This window comes from Callospermophilus lateralis, unplaced genomic scaffold (assembly GCF_048772815.1).
Source record: "Callospermophilus lateralis isolate mCalLat2 unplaced genomic scaffold, mCalLat2.hap1 Scaffold_329, whole genome shotgun sequence".
NCBI lineage: Eukaryota > Metazoa > Chordata > Mammalia > Rodentia > Sciuridae > Callospermophilus > Callospermophilus lateralis.
Genome location: NW_027513853.1, coordinates 1,120,853 through 1,142,696, shown reverse-complemented (window position 1 = coordinate 1,142,696; position 21,844 = coordinate 1,120,853). Strand labels below are relative to the sequence as shown.

At 40.3% G+C, this 21,844-nt stretch overlaps 1 protein-coding gene across 1 annotated transcript; it reads left to right on the top strand.

Annotated features, from left to right (window-relative positions):
• The first annotated feature begins 2,958 nt into the window (after positions 1 to 2,958).
• LOC143640575 (uncharacterized) lies at positions 2,959 to 10,477 on the top strand. Its single transcript, XM_077108276.1, is given in 8 exon segments — positions 2,959 to 2,982; positions 3,026 to 3,161; positions 3,826 to 5,563; positions 5,565 to 6,796; positions 6,799 to 8,568; positions 8,744 to 9,033; positions 9,813 to 9,948; positions 10,380 to 10,477. Coding segments are annotated over 8 exon segments (5,424 nt in total).
• The last annotated feature ends 11,367 nt before the right edge of the window (positions 10,478 to 21,844 follow it).

Below are 21,844 nucleotides of genomic sequence, written 5' to 3'. Positions count from 1 at the left end.
AAGAAAAACTAAATGTAACCACATAAGCATACATGTCATTTATGTGTAATTTCTGTTTTCACTCTGTTCCTTCTATATGATACAATGAAAGTACCTTTATGGACAAAATTGACTAACTGAATTTTGAGTGGGTTTCAGTTTCTGACTTTATGAAATTTTAACATATTATTATGTATGTGTGTGTGTGCGTGAGCGCACACGTGCATGCACATATGCACACGTGCTGGGAATGAAACCCAGGGTTGCATACCAGCTACAGAAGCACTTTGCCACTGAACTAAACTTCTAGCCCTTAAATTAGCATTATAACTTTAAATAATGTCTTCTTTTAAGATATATTTTAATATCTGCAACTACCAAAAATAACATTATACAATTCATTTTGGAGTTGTGAACTCTATAGTTTGTAGTGGTCATGTGTTGGATACTTCTCTGATAAATTAATCAAGGAACTTTCCTCTTCCACATTCCAAGGAAAATGGCTAGTACTTTGTGGGGAAAATTGTTATAGCTCACATTCTCTATTTCTAAGTCAAAGATCTATATCTTTTAAAAAAAAAAAAAAGAGAAAGTGAGAGAGAGGGAGAGAGAGAGAATTTTAATATTTATTATTATTATTATTATTATTTTTTTAGTATTTGGCGGACACAACATCTTTGTATGTGGTGCTGAGGATCGAACCCGGGCCTCACGCATGCCAGACGAGCGCGCTACCATTTGAGCCACATCCCCAGCCCAAAGGTCTATATCTTAAGCAAGAAATATTGATCTTTTCATCGTTTCCATAAAGAAAGCAAAAGATCTTCCAAGTGTGGTAGCAGAAGCCTGTAATCTCGGCAACTTGAGGCCGACGCAGGAGGATCACAACTTTGAGGCCAGCCTCAGAAACTCAGTGAGGCCCTGAAAAATTTAGTAAGACCCAGCCTCAAAATAAATGATAAAAACAGCTGGAGATGTGGCTTAGTGGTTAAGTACCCTTGAGTTCAATCCCCAGTACCAAAAGAAAAAAGAAAAGAAAAACAATATCCAGTGAGGAAATTGAACACCAGAAAAGTTGTGGGTGATTATAAAAGAACAATTTCAGAATCAGACTTCCTGTAAGTGTTGGAAGATGGGAGGTACACTGACTTTTAATACCAGCTAGGGTCAAAGAGTCTATTCCTGGGTAGAAAAAAATCTTCTTTAAACCTCAATAAGAAATTACATGCCACCTCTCCTTTTCAAAAATGTGTCATAAGCCAATAAGACACTCAGAGAATTACCTAGCATACATATTATTAAGGCTTTGACATTATTATGCAAATAAGGGGAACACAAAAAGTGAGTCAGAATTTAAAATAGGATGCTTATATTAACACAGCTATACATGAGCAAGCATGTTACCACAACAGTCTACATTTATGTTTCTGCTATGTAAGGCAGGTTTAAGATCTTTAATGGACCTCTTCTCTGGAAAATAATTTTCAAGGTCTTCCATATTTATCAAGTTGCATTATTTCCACCTCAATATGATTCTTATGGATACTAAATGATACATGCTACTCAAATAGGCTTTATATAATGGAATATAGGCAAAAGGGGATTTAATAATCTTTTGATGGATTTTAATTTCATTGTACCAATTTTGAGTGAATGATAAACATTCCAGAAAAACTCTTGCCTGCTTCCTTCCTGTGGATTTCCTACTTTTTTCCTTCTAATTCTTTTACTTTTATTTCTCTTTTAATAGCAGGTGAAATTTGCAAAGTGAATAAAGAGAAGAGTAAAAGACCATTTTTGCCCCAATGCCAACCTCTGAGTTCAGATATACTTCTTTATGACTGACCAGGTTTGCACTAATTCATGATATAGTTTTTTGCTACATAGCCAATTTGTATCTTAATAAAATGCTACCATCTCCTCCAGGAGGTAAACTGAATTAATGAAGTTCAAAGTTAATACTTTAGTCTAGGAGAGAGACTGTATCCTCCCCCACCCCATACTTAGAACAACAGTACAATAACTTGTGTTTAGTTTCTAATGTTTGTAGAGTATTTGGTATCTTTTTTCTCATAGAGCCATTTCATTATTAACATTCTTCTGTTACCATACTGATTATAAGTCACATTTGTATGACATAATGCCTTTTTGAGGGTTAATTTTACATATCCACTATACCAAGTGTAAAGGTGAAATTTTTAAGCTGATTCTAAGCCCAGAGCCTGAGTAAAAGTGTAAAAGATCAGACATTGTGAAGATTCTAAACTGCAAGGCTTGGGTTGTAAAGTAAGAGACCATTGATATGTTAAATTCCTCAGCTACCCTGGAGCCTTTGATCTCTGTAGCTGTTAGGACAATATGGGAGCTGCCCCAGTAAACATTCTCACTGACTCCTCTGGTGGTCTGATAACTTGGGACTTTGAGTTGCCTGGCACTAGGCACCACGGGCCCAGAAACAATCATTTTAAATATTCCCCCCCCACTTAAAAGTAACCAATCACCCCCGTCCAATCTGTTCCGGCCAGTAAATGTGCTAACCTTGACTCAGAGTTGTTGTTCAATTTTCCTGCATCTCCTGTTGATTTGTTCTGATGTATGCAGAGCCCTCCGCCCTCTCCAAAAGGTGTACTTAAGCTCAGTGTAACCTCTGCTCTGGGCCCTGGGCTGCTCTTCCTCTTTGTGCGAGCCAGACTGGGGACTCAGCGGGCTGATCCAATAAACTCCTCTTGCATATTGCATAAAGTTAGTCTTTTGGTGGTCTCTTCCTCCGACGCTTCGCCGGACCCTTACATTTTGGTGCATGGGCCGGGAAATGCACATCGTTGGACAGGGAGACCCCAACAGACATCTTTAAGAGGGGTAAGTTTAAGTAAGGCGCCTCTTCCTCTTCTTCTTCTCCTCCTATTTCTTCTTCTTCTTCTTTCTCTCTTTGTTCTTCCTTTGCGATTGCTCAGGTTCAGTTTTTTTTTTTTTGGCTCAATGGTGGGCGTGAGCTCCCAGAGGGTGTGAACTCTCAGAGCCTTCTAGGTTTGGTTTGGATTGGCAGCGTGTGGCTGCCAGCAGAGAGCGTGAGCTTCCCCTGGCAGTGGCGGACAGTAGTGCCAGAAGCCACGGGCCACGTTCCTCAGAGGGACGCCTTGGGGGACTCGCGGGGGGTGGAAACAGAATAGCCCGCCCATCAGGTAGAGGAAAGAGCCCTCATTAGATATATTTTGCTGCCAATCCATTTGGTTTTGCCGGCAATTCTTTTTCTCAGGATTAAATTCCCTGCCTGTCTTTAATCTCTGCTTCTGAACTTGTGTTAAATGTTTACTGTGTGTCCGTGTTTGTCATGTAGTACTGTCTCGTCCCTGTCTCTGTTTGAGTCACTTTCAGTATGGGACAAGGCTATTCCATGTCTCTGTCCCTGACCCTTGATCATTGGATGGATGTCCGCGCAAGGGCTCAAAATCTTTCTTTTACAGTGAAACGCCGGACCTGGCAGACACTCTGCGCTTCAGAATGGCCCACCCTTGGAGTTGAATGGCCCCCAGGGGGGTCTTTCCACCTCTCTCTAATCCGCAAAGTCAGAGATACTGTTTTTCAGCCAGGGCCACGTGACCATCCAGACCAGCAGCCATATATTTTGACCTGGCAGGACCTTTGTGAATTTCCTCCCATATGGGTGAAGCCTTTCCTTTTCCCAGTTCCTATTCCAGTGTCTTCCCCCATGATTCTATCACTCAAACCTTCCACTCCTCCCCCTCGTCCCTCTGTTCTCCCTGAGTCACAGGATTTAACTTTATTGGACTCCACCCCCACCCCCTTATCCTTTACCCGTGCTCCCAAACCCCCAATTTGTTTTAGGTGACCCTCCTGCCGCTGACTCGGGCACCCCGCCGCTAGAGGTGTTTGGGTCAGATCAAAGCCCTCCCAGGGACTTCCCCGTGGCAGCAACAGCAATAACGGCAGCAGCAGCCCCTCCCCCACCGGAGGAGCCTGGGCCAGCTAAAGGGACCTGCAGGTGGCGGACAATGAACAACTCAGAAGCCCCAGTGATGCTTCCTCTCTGTCCTTATGGGCCCACAATAGATGATGGGCACGGAGGAAAAATGCAAGCTTACCAATACTGGCCTTTTTCCTCCTCCAATTTATACAATTGGAAAAATAACAATCCCCCTTTTTCTGAGGACCCCACCCGACTTACAGGATTAGTCGAGTCGCTGATGTTCTCACACCAGCCCACTTGGGATGACTGCCAACAGCTTCTGGGGACTCTCTTTACAACAGAGGAACAGGAGAGAATCCTCTTAGAATCCCGAAAGAATGTTCTTGGACCAAATGGGAGACCAACCCAACTTCCTAACATCATCGAAGCTGTCTTCCCCTTAAACCGACCCAACTGGGACCCTAACACCTTTGAAGGTAGGGAGCATCTGTCCGCTTATTGCCGGGCTCTTGTAGTGGGTTTCCGAGCAGCCGCTAGGCGGCCAAATAATTTGGTCAAGGTAAGGGAGATTATTCAGGGACCCAATGAATCTCCCTCCATGTTTCTGGAGAGAATTATGGAAGCATGTAGGAGATATACTCCCTTTGATCCTCAGGCAGAGGACCAAAAGGCATCTGTTGCAATGGCTTTTATTGGGCAGGCTGCCCTAGATATTAAGAGAAAGTTACAACATTTAGACGGACTACAAGATATGACCTTAAAAGATTTAGTCAGAGAGGCTGAGAAAGTATATTATAAGAGAGAAACTGAGGAAAAGAAAGAACAGAGGAGAGAAAAGGAAAGGGAACACAAGGAAGATGAGAGAAACATAAGGCAAACTAAAGCATTGGCTAAGGTCCTGGTCACAGCCACAGACAGGCCAGAAGTTAGAAAGCAGGGAGACAGGAAGAGATACCTGGGCCCACGCCAAAGGCTGCCCCTGGCCTCAGACCAATGTGCCTACTGTAAAGAAAAAGGACACTGGGCCAAAGAGTGTCCCAAAAAGAAGCAGTCACGTCAGCCTACCATGCTGACCCTAGAAGATGACTAGGAAAGTCGGGGCTCGGATCCCCTCCCCGAGCTCAGGGTAACTTTTGAGGTGGAGGGGACCCCAGTGAACTTTGAAGTAGATACAGGAGCAGTATATTCAGCCCTCAAGGCCCCACTGGGCCCTTTATCTAATAAAAGATCCCTGGTGCAAGGGGCTAATGGCAGTAAATATCGGGCTTGGACAACAAAGAGGACTATGGACCTAGGAAAGGGACAAGTTCACCACTCCTTCCTAGTAATCCCAGAATGCCCGGCCCCATTGATGGGAAGGGACCTACTCACCAAGCTCCAGGCTAAAATAACTTTTAACCCCGATGGTCCCCAAGTGGAGTTTCTAAACCCCTCAGGAAAGACCCCCATAGTCACAGCTTTGACTTTGTCAGTAGAAGATGAACATCAACTCTTCACGGCCCCTGGGACCGATCAAATAGGTAAACTACCCCAAAGATGGATAAAAGATTATCCTGATGCCTGGGAAGAAACTGCTGGGTTAGGTCTAGCTATAAAACAACCTCCAATAGTAGTAGAATTAAAAGCTTCTGCCTCTCCAATCAGTGTTAAACAATACTTCTAGCAAAGAAGCTAGAGATGGGATAAGACCTCATATTCAGAAATACTTGGCTCTTGGGGTCCTAAGGCCCTGTCAATCGGCCTGGAATACCCCCCTGTTACCTGTAAGAAAGCCAGGAACTGGGGACTACCATCCTGTTCAAGACCTGAGGGAGATCAACAACAGAGTGCAGGACATTCACCCCACGGTACCTAATCCATATAACTTACTTAGCACTCTGAATCCAGAGCGGATATAGTATACTGTGCTGGACTTAAAAGATGCTTTCTTCTGCTTGCCCCTGCACAAGGAAAGTCAGTTGTTGTTTGCTTTTGAATGGATAGACCCAGAAACAGGAACATCGGGCCAACTAACCTGGACTAGACTCCCACAGGGGTTCAAAAACTCCCCTACTCTCTTTGATGAAGCTCTCCACAGAGACCTCAATGACTTCAGAACTGCACACCCCGAAGTCACCCTACTCCAATATGTGGATGATCTGCTGCTGGCAGCCAACACTAAAGAGAACTATGAGTCTGAGACCCAAGCACTATTATCTGAGCTTGCTCAGCTTGGATATAGGGCTTCTGCTATAAAGGCCCAAATCTGTCAACAAGAAGTAATCTTCCTGGGTTATTCACTTAGGGGTGGCAAACGATGGCTTACTGAGTCCAGAAAGTGAACTGTTGTGCAGATACCACCCCCATCTGATAAGAGACAGCTCAGAGAGATTCTTGGGACTGCCGGCTTTTGTAGGTTATGGATTCCCGGGTTTGCGTCTTTAGCTGCCCCTCTATACCCACTGATAAAGGGGGATGCCCAATTCCAATGGACCCCTGAACACCAACAGGCTTTTAATAATATCAAAAGGGTGCTGCTATCTGCCCCGGCCTTAGCACTCCCAGATGTAGAAATACCCTTCACTCTCTACATCGAGGAAAAGAAAGGAATACCACGGGGAGTGCTCACTCAGACTCTGGGACCTTGAAAAAGGCCAGTAGCATACTTATCAAAAAAATTGGACCCAGTGGCTAGTGGGTGGCCCCATTGCCTAAGGCCTATAGCAGCGGCAGCCCTTTTAATAAAGGATGCTGATAAATTAATGTTGGGACAGAAGCTGACTATTATAGCCCCCCATGCCCTGGAGAGCATCATCTGTCAGCCTCCAGACAGGTGACTATCAAACTCCAGAATAACCCATTACCAAAGCCTCTTGCTTGACAAGGACAGAATAACGCTGGGACCCCCGCTCCACTTAACCCGGCTACACTGCTGCCAGAAGAATCATCAGGACCTATCGCTCATGATTGCCAACACATACTGGCAGAGGAGACCAGTGTACTATGAGACTTAAAGGATCAGCCACTGCCCCGCCCTGAGGTCATATGGTTTACGGATGGGAGCAGCTTCCTCCAAGATGGTAAGCGGCGGGCTGGAGAAGCAGTGGTTAGCAAAACTAATGTTATCTGGTCCTCTGGCCTTCCAGAAGAAACATCAGCACAAAAAGCAGATCTAATTGCCCTTACAAAAGCACTGGAGCTAGCATCAGGCAAAAGAGCTACTATATATACTGATAGCCTCTATGCATTCGCCACTGCTCATGTGCACGGGGCTATATACCATCAAAGGGGGCTACTAACCTCCGCCGGGAAGGAAATAAAGAACAAAGATGAGATGCTCCACCTTCTCTTGCCAGTAAAAGGCCCTAAAGAATTGGCTATAGTGCACTGTCAGGGGCACCAGAAGGGGAACGACCCTGTGGCAGTTGGAAACAGGCGGGCAGATGAGGAAGCTAAGCTAGAAGCCCTAAAAGGAGTGACCCTGTTAGCTGTTTCCACACCAGGGGAACAACGACTGGGAGACTTAGCTGTGCGGGAACATACAGGCAACTTATGGCCTGGGGACACAGACACCGAACTCCGGGATCCTACAGAGCCAAGTTTACATTTCCAAAAAGTCCAACTCTATGTCAAAGATGTACACCAGCTCACCCATTTAGGCTCAAAGAAGTTACAGGCACTCTTGAAATACAAAAGAAAGGACTTGTTGTTGACGGACTCGCAGAGAAAAGAAATAGCTGAATAGGTGACTAGAGCTTGTCAAGTGTGCCAATTAGTTAATGCATACCCATCCAAGCTTCCAGTAGGAAAGCGCTTGAGAGGGACCAGACCTGGACAGTTCTGGGAAGTGGACTTTACTGAAATCAAGCCAGCAAGGTATGGACTTAAGTACCTCCTAGTCTTTGTAGATATTTTTTCAGGATGGGTCGAAGCCTTCCCCACGAAGAAAGAAACAGCTCAGATGGTGGTCAAAAAGATTCTGGAAGACATCTTTCCAAGATTTGGACTGCCTAAGGTAATGGGGTCCGATAATGGACTGGCATTTGTGGCCCAGGTAAGTCAGGGATTGGCCAGGGCCCTGGGGATTAATTGGAAGTTACATTGTGCCTATAGACCCCAGAGCTCAGGACAGGTAGAAAGAATGAATAGAACCATCAAAGAGACCTTAACGAAATTAAGCTTAGAGACCAGCATAAAAGATTGGACTATGCTCCTACCTTATGCAGTGTTCCGTGCAAGAAATACCTCCTCCGTCTCTTTGTGTAAGCTCACCCCCTATGAAATTCTCTATGCTGCCCCTCCTACAATCAGGGACCTGACCCCAACCCTAAGACTTAATGATTCCTTTCACACCCCTTTGCTTAACAGACTTAAAGCCCTTGAACACACCCAGCGATACCTGTGGAAACAGCTGGCCACTGCTTATCAGCCTGGAGACAAGGAAATCCCACATCGATACCAAGTGGGAGACTTCGTCTACATGAGACGACATCAGGTGTCATCCCTGGAACCTCGCTAGAAAGGACCATACCAGGTGCTGCTTATAAAGCCTACAGTGGTAAAAGTAGATGGGATGGCTCCCTGGATTCATGCCTCCCATCTCAAGCCTGCGCCCTGTCCAGACTCCGGCTGGAAACTGGAACAGACTGGTAACCCTCTCAAGTTGCGTGTTTGTCGTGTGGGTAGGGCTATAGATTCTTCCCCTGACCACCTGCAGCTCTAATCCCCATCAGCCTGTTCAACAACACTGGCAAATTATAAATCCCACTGGACAAGTAGTGTGGTCTATATCACATAAAGCCCCCTTATGGACTTGGTGGCCATCTCTCCATCCTGACATTTGTCAACTGGCCATAGGCCTTTTTGACTGGGACCTCCCTGACATAGAGGACCCCACACAGATCCCGTTCGACCCCAAGCCAGGGCAACATTCCCCACGGGGTAACCATATGCATTATGGATGTCATTGCCCACATCATAGGTGTCGACTAGCCAGTCTTGATTATTATGTGTGTCCAGCTAATTTCCGAAGTCGCAAACAGGCTCAAACCTGTGGAGGGCCCAATGACTTTTATTGCAAATCTTGGGGTTGTGAACAAACAGGAGCTGCATGGTGGAAACCAAATTCCCCAGACAGCATGATTCAGGTAGGTCGAAATAACACCTGGATAAACCCCAGAGACTGTATGACTAGCTGAGTGTCGAACACTCGCTGTGGAAGAAATAGTCTGTGTAATCCCCTCAACATAACTTTTACCTTCAAAGCAAGGGGCTACCTCAGGACGACATGGCTTACGGGAAATACCTGGGGAATGCGGTTCTATGTTTATGGCCCCACCTATGACTTTGGTCTCTGGTTCACCATCAGACTTAAGCAGGAAGAAAATTCTATGGCAATAGGGCCCAATCCCCTTAAGCCAGGAATTAAGCATCCCAAACCCCCTTCGCTTAAAACTACCAGAATCCCTTTACTATTTCATTCCTCCCGGTTTCCGTCTTTGCCTACTTCCCCAGTCCAGAGTATAGCTGACTCCTCCCCCTGGGAATTAATTAAAGGAATCTTCAAGGTGCTAAACTCCACACAGCCAGACCTCACCCAATCCTGCTGGCTATGCCTCTCTGCCACACCCCCTTATTATGAAGGGATAGCAGTTAATGGGACTTACGCCATAAAGACACAGAGTTCCACCTGTAGTTGGGGTAAAAATCCAAAGTTAACTCTCCCAGAAGTAACCGGGGCAGGTTTATGTATAGGGTCCCCACCTAAAAGCAAACAACATATATGCACCCAGATAGAGAAATTGATGTTACGCAGGGCTTTCTAGTTCCCGAGAAAGGAACCTGGTGGGCGTGTTACTCAGGATTAACTCATTGCATTTCAGTCCAGGTGTTTGATAGCTCAGTAAATTATTGTGTGATGGTGCAGGTACTTCCCAGGGTGGTTTTCCATGATGCAGAATCATTTGAAGGTTTAGTAGGAGGACAAATATCCCGTTTCCGCCAGGAACCAGTGTACCTCACTCTGGCCATACTATTGGGGATAGGTGCTGCTGCAGGAGTTGGTACAGGAGCAGCTGCTATGATCCGGGGTCACAACAAATGGCCCAGTTAGAAACAGCAATAGATCAGGACTTGAAGACATTAGAGACCTCTATCACAGTCTTGCAGGAGTCTTTAACCTCTCTCTCCGGGGTTGTTTTACAAAATAGGTGGGGGTTAGATCTTCTCTTTATGAGGGAAGGAGGCCTCTGCATAGTACTAAGGGAAGAATGTTGTTTTTATGCTGACCATACTTGAGTTGTAAAAGAATCCATGAATAAATTAAGAAAACACCTTGAAGAGCACCAGAGAGAAAGGGAAACTCAACAAGGGTGGTTTGAGTCTTGGTTTGCCCAGTCCCACTGGTTAACTACACTCCTATCAGCCTTAGCTGGACCCTTGATTATTCTTATACTGTTACTAACTGTGGGTCCCTGTTTACTTAACCGCATAGTTTCTTTCCTTCGAGCTCAGATTGGACAGGTGAAACTTATGGTAATCAGGCAACAATATGCTCCACTGGCAGATATGGAAAACGAGACCCTCCAATAATTATGACTCATTACTTTTAAGATTAAAATAAACAGAAAAAGGAGTGGGGAATGTAAAGGTAAAATTTTTAAGCTGATTCTAAGCCCAGAGCCTGAGTAAAAGTGTAAAAGATCAGACATTGTGAAGTTTCTAAACTGCAAGGCTTGGGTTGTAAAGTAAGAGACCATTGATATGTTAAATTCCTCAGCTACCCCGGAGCCTTTGATCTCTGTAGCTGTTAGGACAATACCGGAGCTGCCCCAGTAAACATTCTCACTGACTTCTCTGGTGGTCTGATAACTTGGGACTTTGAGTCGCCTGGCACTAGGCACCACGGGCTCAGAACCAATCATTTTAAATATCCCCCCCCCCACTTAAAAGTAACCAATCACCCCCGTCCAATCTGTTCCCGCTAGTAAATGTGCTAATCTTGACTCAGAGTTGTTGTTCAATTTTCCCGCATCTCCTGTTGATTTGTTCTGATATATGCAGAGCCCTCCGCCCTCTCCAAAAGGTGTACTTAAGCTCAGTGTAACCTCTGCTCTGGTCCCTGGGCTGCTCTTCCTCTTTGTGCGAGCCAGCCTGGTGACTCAGCGGGCTGATCCAATAAACTCCTATTGCATATTGCATAAAGTTAGTCTTTTGGTGGTCTCTTCCTCCGACGCTTCGCCGGACCCTTACACAAGAAGTTCTCAGATTAAATATTCTTTCTGGGTTCATCTGTGAGGTGTTTCTGGAAGAGATTAATATTTGAATATGGATTCAGTAAAGCAAATTTTAATTCCTCCCCCCAAGGTGGTGGGTATCATCCAATCCACTGAGGACTTGAATAAAACAAGAAGGGAGAAAAAGAAGAAATTTATCTTCTTTTGCCTCCTGCCTGCGTACTTGGGATGGGATGTCAGTCTTTATCTACCCTTGAAGGTAGATTTCCATCATTGGCTTCCCTATTCTCAGGCCTTCAAATGCACACTGTAATTATATCACCAGTCTTATTGGGTTCTCCAGGTTTATAGATTGCAAATTGTATAAGCCAGTTCTCATAATAAATCCCTTTCTGAAGCCAGATATAAAGATAGGTAGTTAGTGTAGTAAGGTAAATGGGGTCTAAAATGCAGAAAGATAAAGAAAATGGAGGTCATTGTAGAGAATGGAGTCCAGGAAAGCAGAGGAGCACTTGGGGAAATTGAAATGTTAATGTCCCCAAGGCCTGGGAACCCTTTCTAAGAAAGGGTTAATGAAGCAGCTCTCAGCAAACAGGGAGGTGCCAATCAAACCACCGCAGGCACTTCCTGCCCAGATTACTCCTTCAGTCCACGCATCCAGGATAAAGGGAAACAAAGGAAAGGAATGTGGGAAGACTTAAATGAATTTAACTATAAAAAAGGGAAGACCTCCCCCTTCCAGGGATTCTGCCTTTTGGGTCCCCTTCTTCCTCCAGGGAGAAGTCTTTTCTGCTGTCCTTTAATAAAGCCTTCCACTTTCCATTCTACACTTGCCTCTGCATGCTTCTCTGGTGTTATACTTCAGCATTCAGGGAAGCAAGGGCTTCCCCAAAGTAAACAGCGGTAACTAACATTTCCATATACATATCCAGTAACAATGGTCTATCTCATGCTTTTAATATAGCCCTTTCTGCTCTGCCACTGAGGCTTATTTTTAAATGGACATGTTTTCTTTGATTCTTCTTCCTCTTTCCCTCCATAAAAGTTATACATACTGCTGATTATCCGTGAGGAGTCCCACTTCCCCACATGTTGAAGTTTGAACATTAGAGAAGCACGTCAAGGCAAGCATTTAAAGCTGGGTTTATTTTAAAAGGGGTAACATAGACTTCTCCCGGGAGGGAGAAGGGGGCCATAGCAGGTATCCTGGTATCCCCCAGAGACAGGTGTTCTGCCCTTTTTATGTGTTCTAGGCTTCCTGTGTTCTCCTGCCATTTCCCCCTTATTTTTCTCCTTCCTGCATTTGTGAATAGGCCCAGGAATGCTGGTGGGAGGGACAAAAGGTGGGAAACCCTAGAGCTGAAGGGGAAAGGTCCTGCAGTCCAGGACACATTAACAACCTTATAGCTCCCTGTAGGGAGGGGAAATTCCAGGGACAGGTTAACTTGGCAATGGGTGGAGCAGAGGCAGGTTTTTGATAAGATTGGGGGAGGGACAGTCTGCAACTCCCCAGACTCACTCAAAATTGGCCTCTTTGACCCCACCTGACTCTTACCTATCTACACTGTCTAATTCTGGCTTCAACAGGATTATCTTTTTCCTATCCTAGGCAGAGTTCTCTGTCTTTGAATCCACACCCACCACAGGAACCAAGTAATTCAGACTTCAGGTATTGTGCCAGAAGATCTAAGGAATGGCTCTGTCCCAAATTAACAAGTTAATCACAACCCCCAACTGGGAACACCTGGAATGAATCACTTTTAAAAACCCTCTGTTCCATCTGATGAATCACAGCCAATGGGAAAGGAGTCCCCTGTGCTTCTCCTTTGCTAGCAAAGCCATAAAACTTTTTTTTTACTTTTTCTCAAAACCATGTCCTCATCATTGAATTGGCATTGGGGACAAGGACTGAGCTTTAGTAACATCCTATTGATTCTGTTTCTTCACAGAACCCTAAACATCGACTCTATAACACAAAGTGTACTGTGCCCAGCAGATACTTTTAATACAAAACTGTTAAAATGATATTTAATTTGCAGAGAATGTGTGTGTCAAAGAATAAAACGGTCTTTTAAAATACGAAGGCTAAAAGTTTTATTGAACTGCATTCTCCAGTGAATATCTGAACAAACTCATAGCCAAAGTCTTGCATACAGGATAGGGAGAGCAACAGGCCATGTTTGACCAAGGCAGTGAGGGGTTTGCCAAGATGTGGAACTTTCAGTGTAAAAACTGGGAAAGTTCTTGGAAAAGCAGTATAGTTAGTCACCTGAAAACTAAGTGACTTGAAGGAGATAGTGCTTCTGTCAAGAAAATCCAAACCTCTGGTCTGCTCTCTGCTAGAACATACCTTTATCAATAAGTCTGAAATTGCTGATGTTTCCTCTCATTATGTTATTTTCTGCCTGATTCTTCATAAAACCAACATTTTGTGTCTTCTAGTTTTCTTATTATTGTGGTTACTGTTTTGATTGAAAAGATTTTAGTTTCTTTTGAAATCATCACCTTAAACACTCCCCTTGAACTATTTTATTCCATGATTATGAAAAATAAATCATAAATATGTATTCTATGATAATTTCTACTATTATGATATCACTCACTATTCTATTTTCCGCTTTTTCTTCACCTCATAATGTAAATAGCTGGAATTTTTCTATCTCATAATGTTTGCACATCTACTACATTTATCTTGCTTCACCTGAATAGATGTTGTTCCCCTTTTCCTGTTGAGAAAATAGAGGTTGATTCCGGTAAGGTGATTCTATAGGTTGCAGAACTAAATTACAGAATAAGCCTACTGACCTTCTTGACCTTGGTTTTCCATGTTAAAAATTACTCTCTACTTTCTAACTATTTGTTAAATATATCTGACATTCATGAATACAAAGAAATGTAACCTAAAGCTTGTAGATCAAAAGATCTACTGAAAAACATTTTCTCAACTCTGTCTGTGTATAGCTTAGCTTCATGGTTGACTTTTCTAATTATTCTCATGAGACCATAAAATCGAGCTCTCTGACAGACTGCTATTGAGTTGCTTTACTTTATTTTTATCTTGGATATGCTGTTTGTGTTTTAAATTTTCATGGCAAACATTACTCAGAGAGTAGATTTCCCATAACAGTTTAAAAGAAAATCATATTCAAGAGCCTAAAAGATGAGGGGGAGGAGGAACAACATTTCTTATATAAATATATTTTTTTAAGCTCAAAGTACCCATGATTGAAGATTGAATTTCAGGGCACCAGACCAAACCATTTTTCTGCAAAATTGAAGTTAAGGTCCTCTTTATTTTTTCCCTATTTACCATGCAAGAGAAAAAAATACATACCAGAAAACCATAATTCACATTAGTGGGGAAATTTTTTGGGAATAATATTCTAGAAATGGCTGTAGTCTGGCAATTTTAGAGTGCTATAATAAAGAAGTCATTTCAAAGGAATTTTCCAAATAAAACCTTTTCACTTGGAGAGAGCTCTGCTTTAGTCAAATTCACATAATGAAGGGAAAAATAAAAGCATACAGTTAATTCTGTGAGAGTATATGAATACATACAAGCTTTGATAAAAATTAATGACATCAAATCAAGTTATGAAGTCAGAGAAGAATACCTGAAAAGTCAAAATATACACAGAGGAAGCAGTTATAAATGTAAAGAAAAATATCAGAACAAAGATCACTAAAAGACATACTTATAGTTCCACTTTAAATGTCTCCAGGGAAGTTTTTATTTGAATTTGGCTCATTTTAGAAGATTCCTAAATGGGAGTTCATTGAACCCTAACTTACAAAAAGAACTGACAGCCAGTAGAGTACATTTCACTCTAGTTGATTAATGCTGCTGTTACCTTCCTGGATTCATGATACTACCAGGGATGTTTATATTTGCCTAACTATACATGCTTAAGACTAGAGAAAAGAATATAAACAGAATAGACTTCAAATATACAGGTAGAATGTATCAATTGCTAATAAAATTAAATTCTAAATGTTGTTTCTTATACATGTCCAACACAGGTTCACATAACAGAACTATTCAACTTTTTGTTAGATACCTGTATGTCTCTAAAAATTTTCTCTCATCGTGTGCCTCTTTGTATAATATTGTTAATTTAGGATTTACAAACTATATGTAGCTCATACAGGTGACCTATTAAACTGTAACTCAAAAAAGTATAGTAACAAAACATAACTTGCCATCATTTATAAATGAGTACCATTTATATGACAGTATTTGGTAAACTTAATAATGTAAATAGCTATTTAAACACCTACCTTAACAACACTGCTATACTTTATGATCAATTTAGGAGGAAATAATAGCATAGTCATTTGTGAAACAATGTCTTCAAATAATTACAGCCATTAAGTTCTAACATCCTTAGGAAAAATTGCCCTATTAAAATAGATTGATGAGCTATATTGTGTCATCAGCATGGATAGCCCTATTCTACATTTAATTTAAGATATTCAAAGATATCACAGAGCTGAAAAATGTATTTAAATAAATATAAAATTTCTACTTGATTATTATACTAATCTATCATATTGAAATTATAATGCAGTATTTTTTTATCAAACCATTGTCCCTGCTTTAATTTAAAGACCATAGCAGAGACAATAAACTACCCTTCATGTTTCACATATATTTCCTGTCATCCACTAGGAACATCTATTTCTGAGGTTACCTATATATTTGAGGTAGAAGAGAGTAAAGTAGTATTATTAAAGTTGTAAAATTGTAGGAAAATATTTGATAATTTTAGCATGATATGGAGAATTACGTTTTAGTCCTTTTAAAAATTATTTTATATCTCTTCAAGGGTCAATGATGTATACTAACTATTTACAGATAAAATATGATGAATCTGCTTTAAAATATTCCAGTTGTACCTACCTACATACAAACAATGAGTAAGATAGCTGAATCAACACTGGAAAAATATTAATAGTTATGGAAGCTAGTGATAGTTACCTGGAGTTGATTACATTATTCTATTTCTTTGTGTAGATGGCAATTTCTATTCCTATTGCTATGTCAAAATACCACAGGTTGAGTAATTTATAAAGAACAAAAATTGATTTCTCCTAGTTCTGGAGGATAGAAAGTCCAAAATCAGGTTGCCAGCAGATTTGGTATCTGGTTGTTACAGTTTACATCTGGAATGTCCCTCAAAGGTTTATGTGTTGAAGGCTAGGTCCCCAATGAAGTAGGGTACAGAACTGGGGCTCTTGGTAAGTGATTGGATCATGAGGATTCTGATTTCTTCAGTAGATTAATCCATTGAGAGAGTGATAATTTGATAGCATTATTGTGAGGTGGCAGAAACTATAGGAGGTAGGGCCTAATTGGAGGAATTAGGTCACTGGGGATATGCCTTGGAAGGGCATATTTATTCTCTCTCTCTCTCTCTCTCTCTCTCTCTCTCTCTCTCTCTCTCTCTCCTTAGAAGCTGCCATGAGCTGAACAACTTTCCTCTACAACACCTTTCCCCCATCAGATTCTGCCTCACCTCAGGCTCAAAGCAAAGCAGTTGACCAACCATGGACTGAAACCTTTGACTTGTGAGCCAAAGAAAATCTTTCCTTCTTTAAGTTGTTAGTATCAGATATTCAGTCACAGCAATGAAAAACATGACTCACACATTGGTAAAGCTCATTCTCTGTTTTCAAGATGGCAGGGTTTTTTTATTGTTGTTTTGTTTTGCTTTTTTTCTGCCTCCTTACATTGAGGAAGGTGAAAGGACAAGAGGAATGAATGCTGTATGAAGCCTCTTTTAATATAAGGACATTTATCCTATTCATGAGGGCAGAGCCTTTATGACCTAATCACCTCTAAAAGCTCCATCTCTTAATACTATCACATTGGTGAATAACTTAAAACATGTTTGGAGGAACACATACATTCAAACCATAGCATCCTATAATAAAAAAATAATAATTTTTAAGTCACCATTTATCCTATCTTTTTTAGAATTGGCTCCAGTAAATGTGGTTCAGTGATGTATATGTGAACTACATGTAAAAACATCACTTTGTATTCTTTCCTGAATCCAAACATGAATGAAAATCAACCTAAAAATGGCAATCTACTACAAACACAAAGCTGCTAAAAAAACTGTAAATTCAGCAAAATTTTTGTGTGGCCTATCGTCAAAATGATGTAATTGATAGACTCATGTCTCAAAAGAATCTAAGAACCTAATTTAAGTGTTAGTTTCCTGATATGAATCAATTAACTGTTTACTTGAGAAATATACTAGGGAATGTGAAACAAAATAAAATAGACAAGACATTTCCCCAACTGTCATAAAGTTTGTAGATTGTCAGAGGAGAAAAGAACTGAGAAGCTGAACTATGTGCTTTGGTAGTAATTAAAAAAAATTTATCAAACTATGAGTTTTTTAAAGGTCCCATATAGGAGACTGAAATACAACTAATCTTTAAAAGATGGATAAATTTGTGTAAACAGAAAAAAATTATGTTGCATTTACAAGCAAAAATACAAAGAAAAGGATATGATGTAGATGAAGAGAGAATTAGGCTCAGAACAAAGGGCATGTGTTAAGGAATAATAAAAACAACAATAGTACCAATAATAACAAACACTTATTCTGTGCTGAGCAGTATTCTTAGTGTTTTGTATATTTACTTCTATGAGTTACATATTGTTAATCCAAGCCCAGTTTTGCAAATGAGGAAACTGAGGCAAAGAAAGATTAAGTAACTTGACCAAGGTCACAGCTTTAATAATGGTAGAGCAAGGTTTTGAAACCAGGAAATCTGGATCCTGGATGCATGTGTGGACTTCCATGCCGTACAGCCCAGTGGGAAATAAGACTTGATAGGTAGTTTGGGAACAGATAATGAAGGTAAGACTAAGAACTTTCCAATTGATGCTAATCATATTGTTTCTTAACAGCAGAGAACTTGGGGGAAAACTATTTCTATTTCTAATTCACATCTTCACAGAACACATCTCCAATACTAAAACTGACTTCTCTCCTGTCTTAACTTGAAATGACCACTATTTTTAGGGACTGTTCAAAATTGTTCGGTCAAGAAGTTGAGAGATATCTTGTGCTCTCTCAAGTCAAAGAACCAGAAAACAGTGGCACAAAGTTTAAGCAACTTGGTTGGAAGCATGTAACATTTGCTGGATCAAAGAACAACAACAACAACAACAAAAATCCAAAGACTCTTGGTTTCAATACTAGATTTCACACTGAAATGCATTCTTCTCTTGGAATATAATATAATTCTATAGGCTGAAAACAACAGTGCATTTAACTGGATCTCAGCCATCTGTCTCACATCTAATGACACAATGTGGTAATCATTACACAATAATTCACAGCCTGTTGCATTTTATTGCACTTCAAGCAGATAAAAATAATGCAGATATTTTTAATAATCCTTTCTATTATCATTCAGCTCAACATATCAACCCCATTGTTTATTTGACACTTAGAGTAAATTCTGAGACCCAGAATAAAGTTAAATCACCAAAGATTATGATTTATACTTTTGCTGTTACCTCTGACCTTAATATTTAACTAGTTCTTGGGCCTGTAGTTGACTGAAACTGATGATTTTCACTACTGTTGAAAATATTAGAAGTATCATCTTCCCAAATTTCCCCATTTCAAGTCCCAGAATTAACTATAGTTGAGTATAAAGCATTTGCATTGTCATATCAGAACTACTTTCTTGCACCTAACCAGGTGGAATTGCCAAGGACACTGAAAGTGCCACATTCCAGAAAAAACTCTCTGTTCTGAGCAAACTAGGATGGCTGGTCATCCTAGTGTCCAGTACTGCTTCTAAAATGTTGGAGAAAAGGAGTAAGAATGGCTGTATATAGCTATTTATTTAGCAACATATTGTTTGATGAAACAAAACTATATATGTCCTGATGGGGGCGGGGAACTGTCCCTTTACCTCCTGTGGAAACATTTAATCTTAGTATAAGAACTCCTCCCCTTGGAATATAAGTGAGCCTTTGCTCTAAATCTTGTTAATCAGCAATGAGAAAAGTAAAACACTTTCTAGTAATTCTTCAAGTTGTAGTAATACTGGTAACATGCTGTGTTGGGGAAGGAAGATACTAATTTACCTGAAAATCTAACTAGCTCTTAATTAAAGCTATTTGTACACCCAGAATTTCTACATTGTTGTGCACTGGTCTGTGACACAGTTTTCAGCAACTATAACTGTTTAGAAATGTTTTCTTTTGTTGCAGCGCAAAACCCAGTATTAGCATTGAAGTAAAATGACTCACATTTATTATTATTCTTTGCTAAAGCCTTAATTTTACTTGAAAGCAAAAAAGGTGAAAAAGGGAAGCTGATATTTGAGTAAAATACTTCCTCCTCAGAGCCTTACTAAAAGGATGGCCATTTTTTCTTGACATACCCTCTAGTCTTAAAAATACTTAAGAAATGATCTCCAAGAGTTCCCCTTCAGAAAGCTTAAAGGGAACATTCTTCCCTCCTGTAGATACTATATTTTAAGGATAGCCAAAAATGAATGAAACAAATTTTATGCTAAAAGTATCCCCAAATATTTTGAAGACATTTGCCTTTTCTTTAAATAGAAGATGTTTGGGAGACCAATGATAAATAGAAAATGTATTTTATAATTACATCTAATCCACAAAATTTGATTTTTTCTTTATAGCCTTTTAGAAACCGCTAAAAAGTATCTTGAATGACCTTAATGGGGGAAAACATGCTAGTAAGGACTAGACTTTTAATCAGAATTAATAATTTATTTTATTTGCTCACTGTAATAAAGAAAAAATGACAAGAATAGTTAGTATGTTTATAAAGTAAATGAAGCTGAGGTAGTACGTTTTATTATTACAGAATTTTATTATAGAGCAAACCCATTGAGATTAAAAACTTAAATTATACATCACACATTTGTAAATGTAGAACAGAAGGTATAGACAGAAAATCTGGGTTACATTCAGATTTATATGTCTAAAAGAAGATTTTAAGTTTAATATTGCTGAAGTTTTGTGATAAGCCCTTAATCTTAGAACATACAGAATATCAACTTCCATACATTTCCTTTGCAAAATTTCACTGCAGATAAAATAAGAAGAGGAGTTTCAAACAAAACCAAGCAAACAAACAGAAAATGAACTGGGTGACAAGTTACTTTGGTGCTCACATGTTCTTGCTTTCATGTATTTCACAATGAAATATTACTAATAAAATTTAATGTTCAAGTCTTCTATCCTAGACTGACAAATTCTGTGTATAGAGAAACTATGTTTACTCTTATTGCAAAGTGTAGCATTATTCTCTCTAGGGGACCCTGTCCTGTAGTCCTTTGTGGGTACCAGAATCTGGAAAAGAACTTACTGTGCTAACAATAGCCAGGATGGTAAATACATGAGCTGCTAGGTATGTGTCTTCACTTTGTTGTTTTTATAATGTTATGTCAAGATTTTTTTTGTTTGTTTGGTTTTTTTTTTGTGGGTTTGTGGGTTTTTTTTTTTTTCTTTCTTTCTTTCTTTTTTTTTTTTTTTTTTTTTTTTTTTTTGCTAATCAAATGTATTAACACTGAGTCCAAAAGTGAGAGAGTTGGGATTTAAGTCTTGGCTCTGACACTAACCATCTGTATAATCTTAGGCAAGATGTTTTACCTCTCAAGACTTTGGAGTTGAAGAATCACTAGATGATTCTGTGAGAATCATTCAGTGACTTTAATTCAAAGTCAAAAGGGGATGCAATTGTTTGAACAATGTTACCTAAGATCATATCACCCAACTATTCTTGTGTCTAGTGAGAGACAGTATAGAGAAATAATTATTGATGTGGCTCTAGAATCAGATTTCCTGGATTCATATCCTTCCTCTTAGTACTTGTGTGACCTAGGACAAGTTTCTTATGTGTGTTCCCTTTTCCTAATCTGTAAAATGGGAAGGATAAAAGTACCTAGTTCACAGGGTAATGATAAATATAAACTGAAATAACTTATGTATAACCCTGAGAGTGTTGCTTATTTATTCCTAATACAGGCAGGAATAATTAAAGAAATATTAAGCTAAGTCCTCCTCAGTTGGAGATTGGTGCAAGGACACAAGTGGAGAAGAAAGATTTATGAATGAAATAAGACACTTCTTCCTACTCTACAGTGACACTCTTTCTCCATACCCACACTCCCAGTTATTTTCCAGCTCGGTAATTCTGTATCTCTGTATAGCATAAGAATCACTTAAATGGCTTGTTACAACACAAGTTCTTAGCCCCCAGTCCCAGAGTATCTGATTCAGTGGTTTTGGAATGGAGTTGAGAATTTATTCTTCAAACAAATTTCCAGATGACACTGCTATTGATGTCCTGGGGATCATTCTTTGAGAAACCACTGTATTGAATAGTATCTCCCTGATTTTTTTTGTAATCAAAGAACTATCAGGACCTACATGAATTGGGTGGATGCCTGAGGACATAATCTCTTATCCCATGGACTCCACAGAACAGCTTACTAGCCTGTCTATGGCTACCAAGGTACTTAACCACACTTTGAGAACCACTGATCTAGTAAATCACACTATGTGTTCACTTGCTTGCTATGTTCCAGCTACAATTGCTTTTTATCTATTCTTAAAAGAAGGTAAAGAACCTACCTCAGGGTCCTTGTAATTCCTATGATTTACACTTGGAAATTGCTCTCCTAGATCTCCATATGACTGGCTCACCTCCTCTTT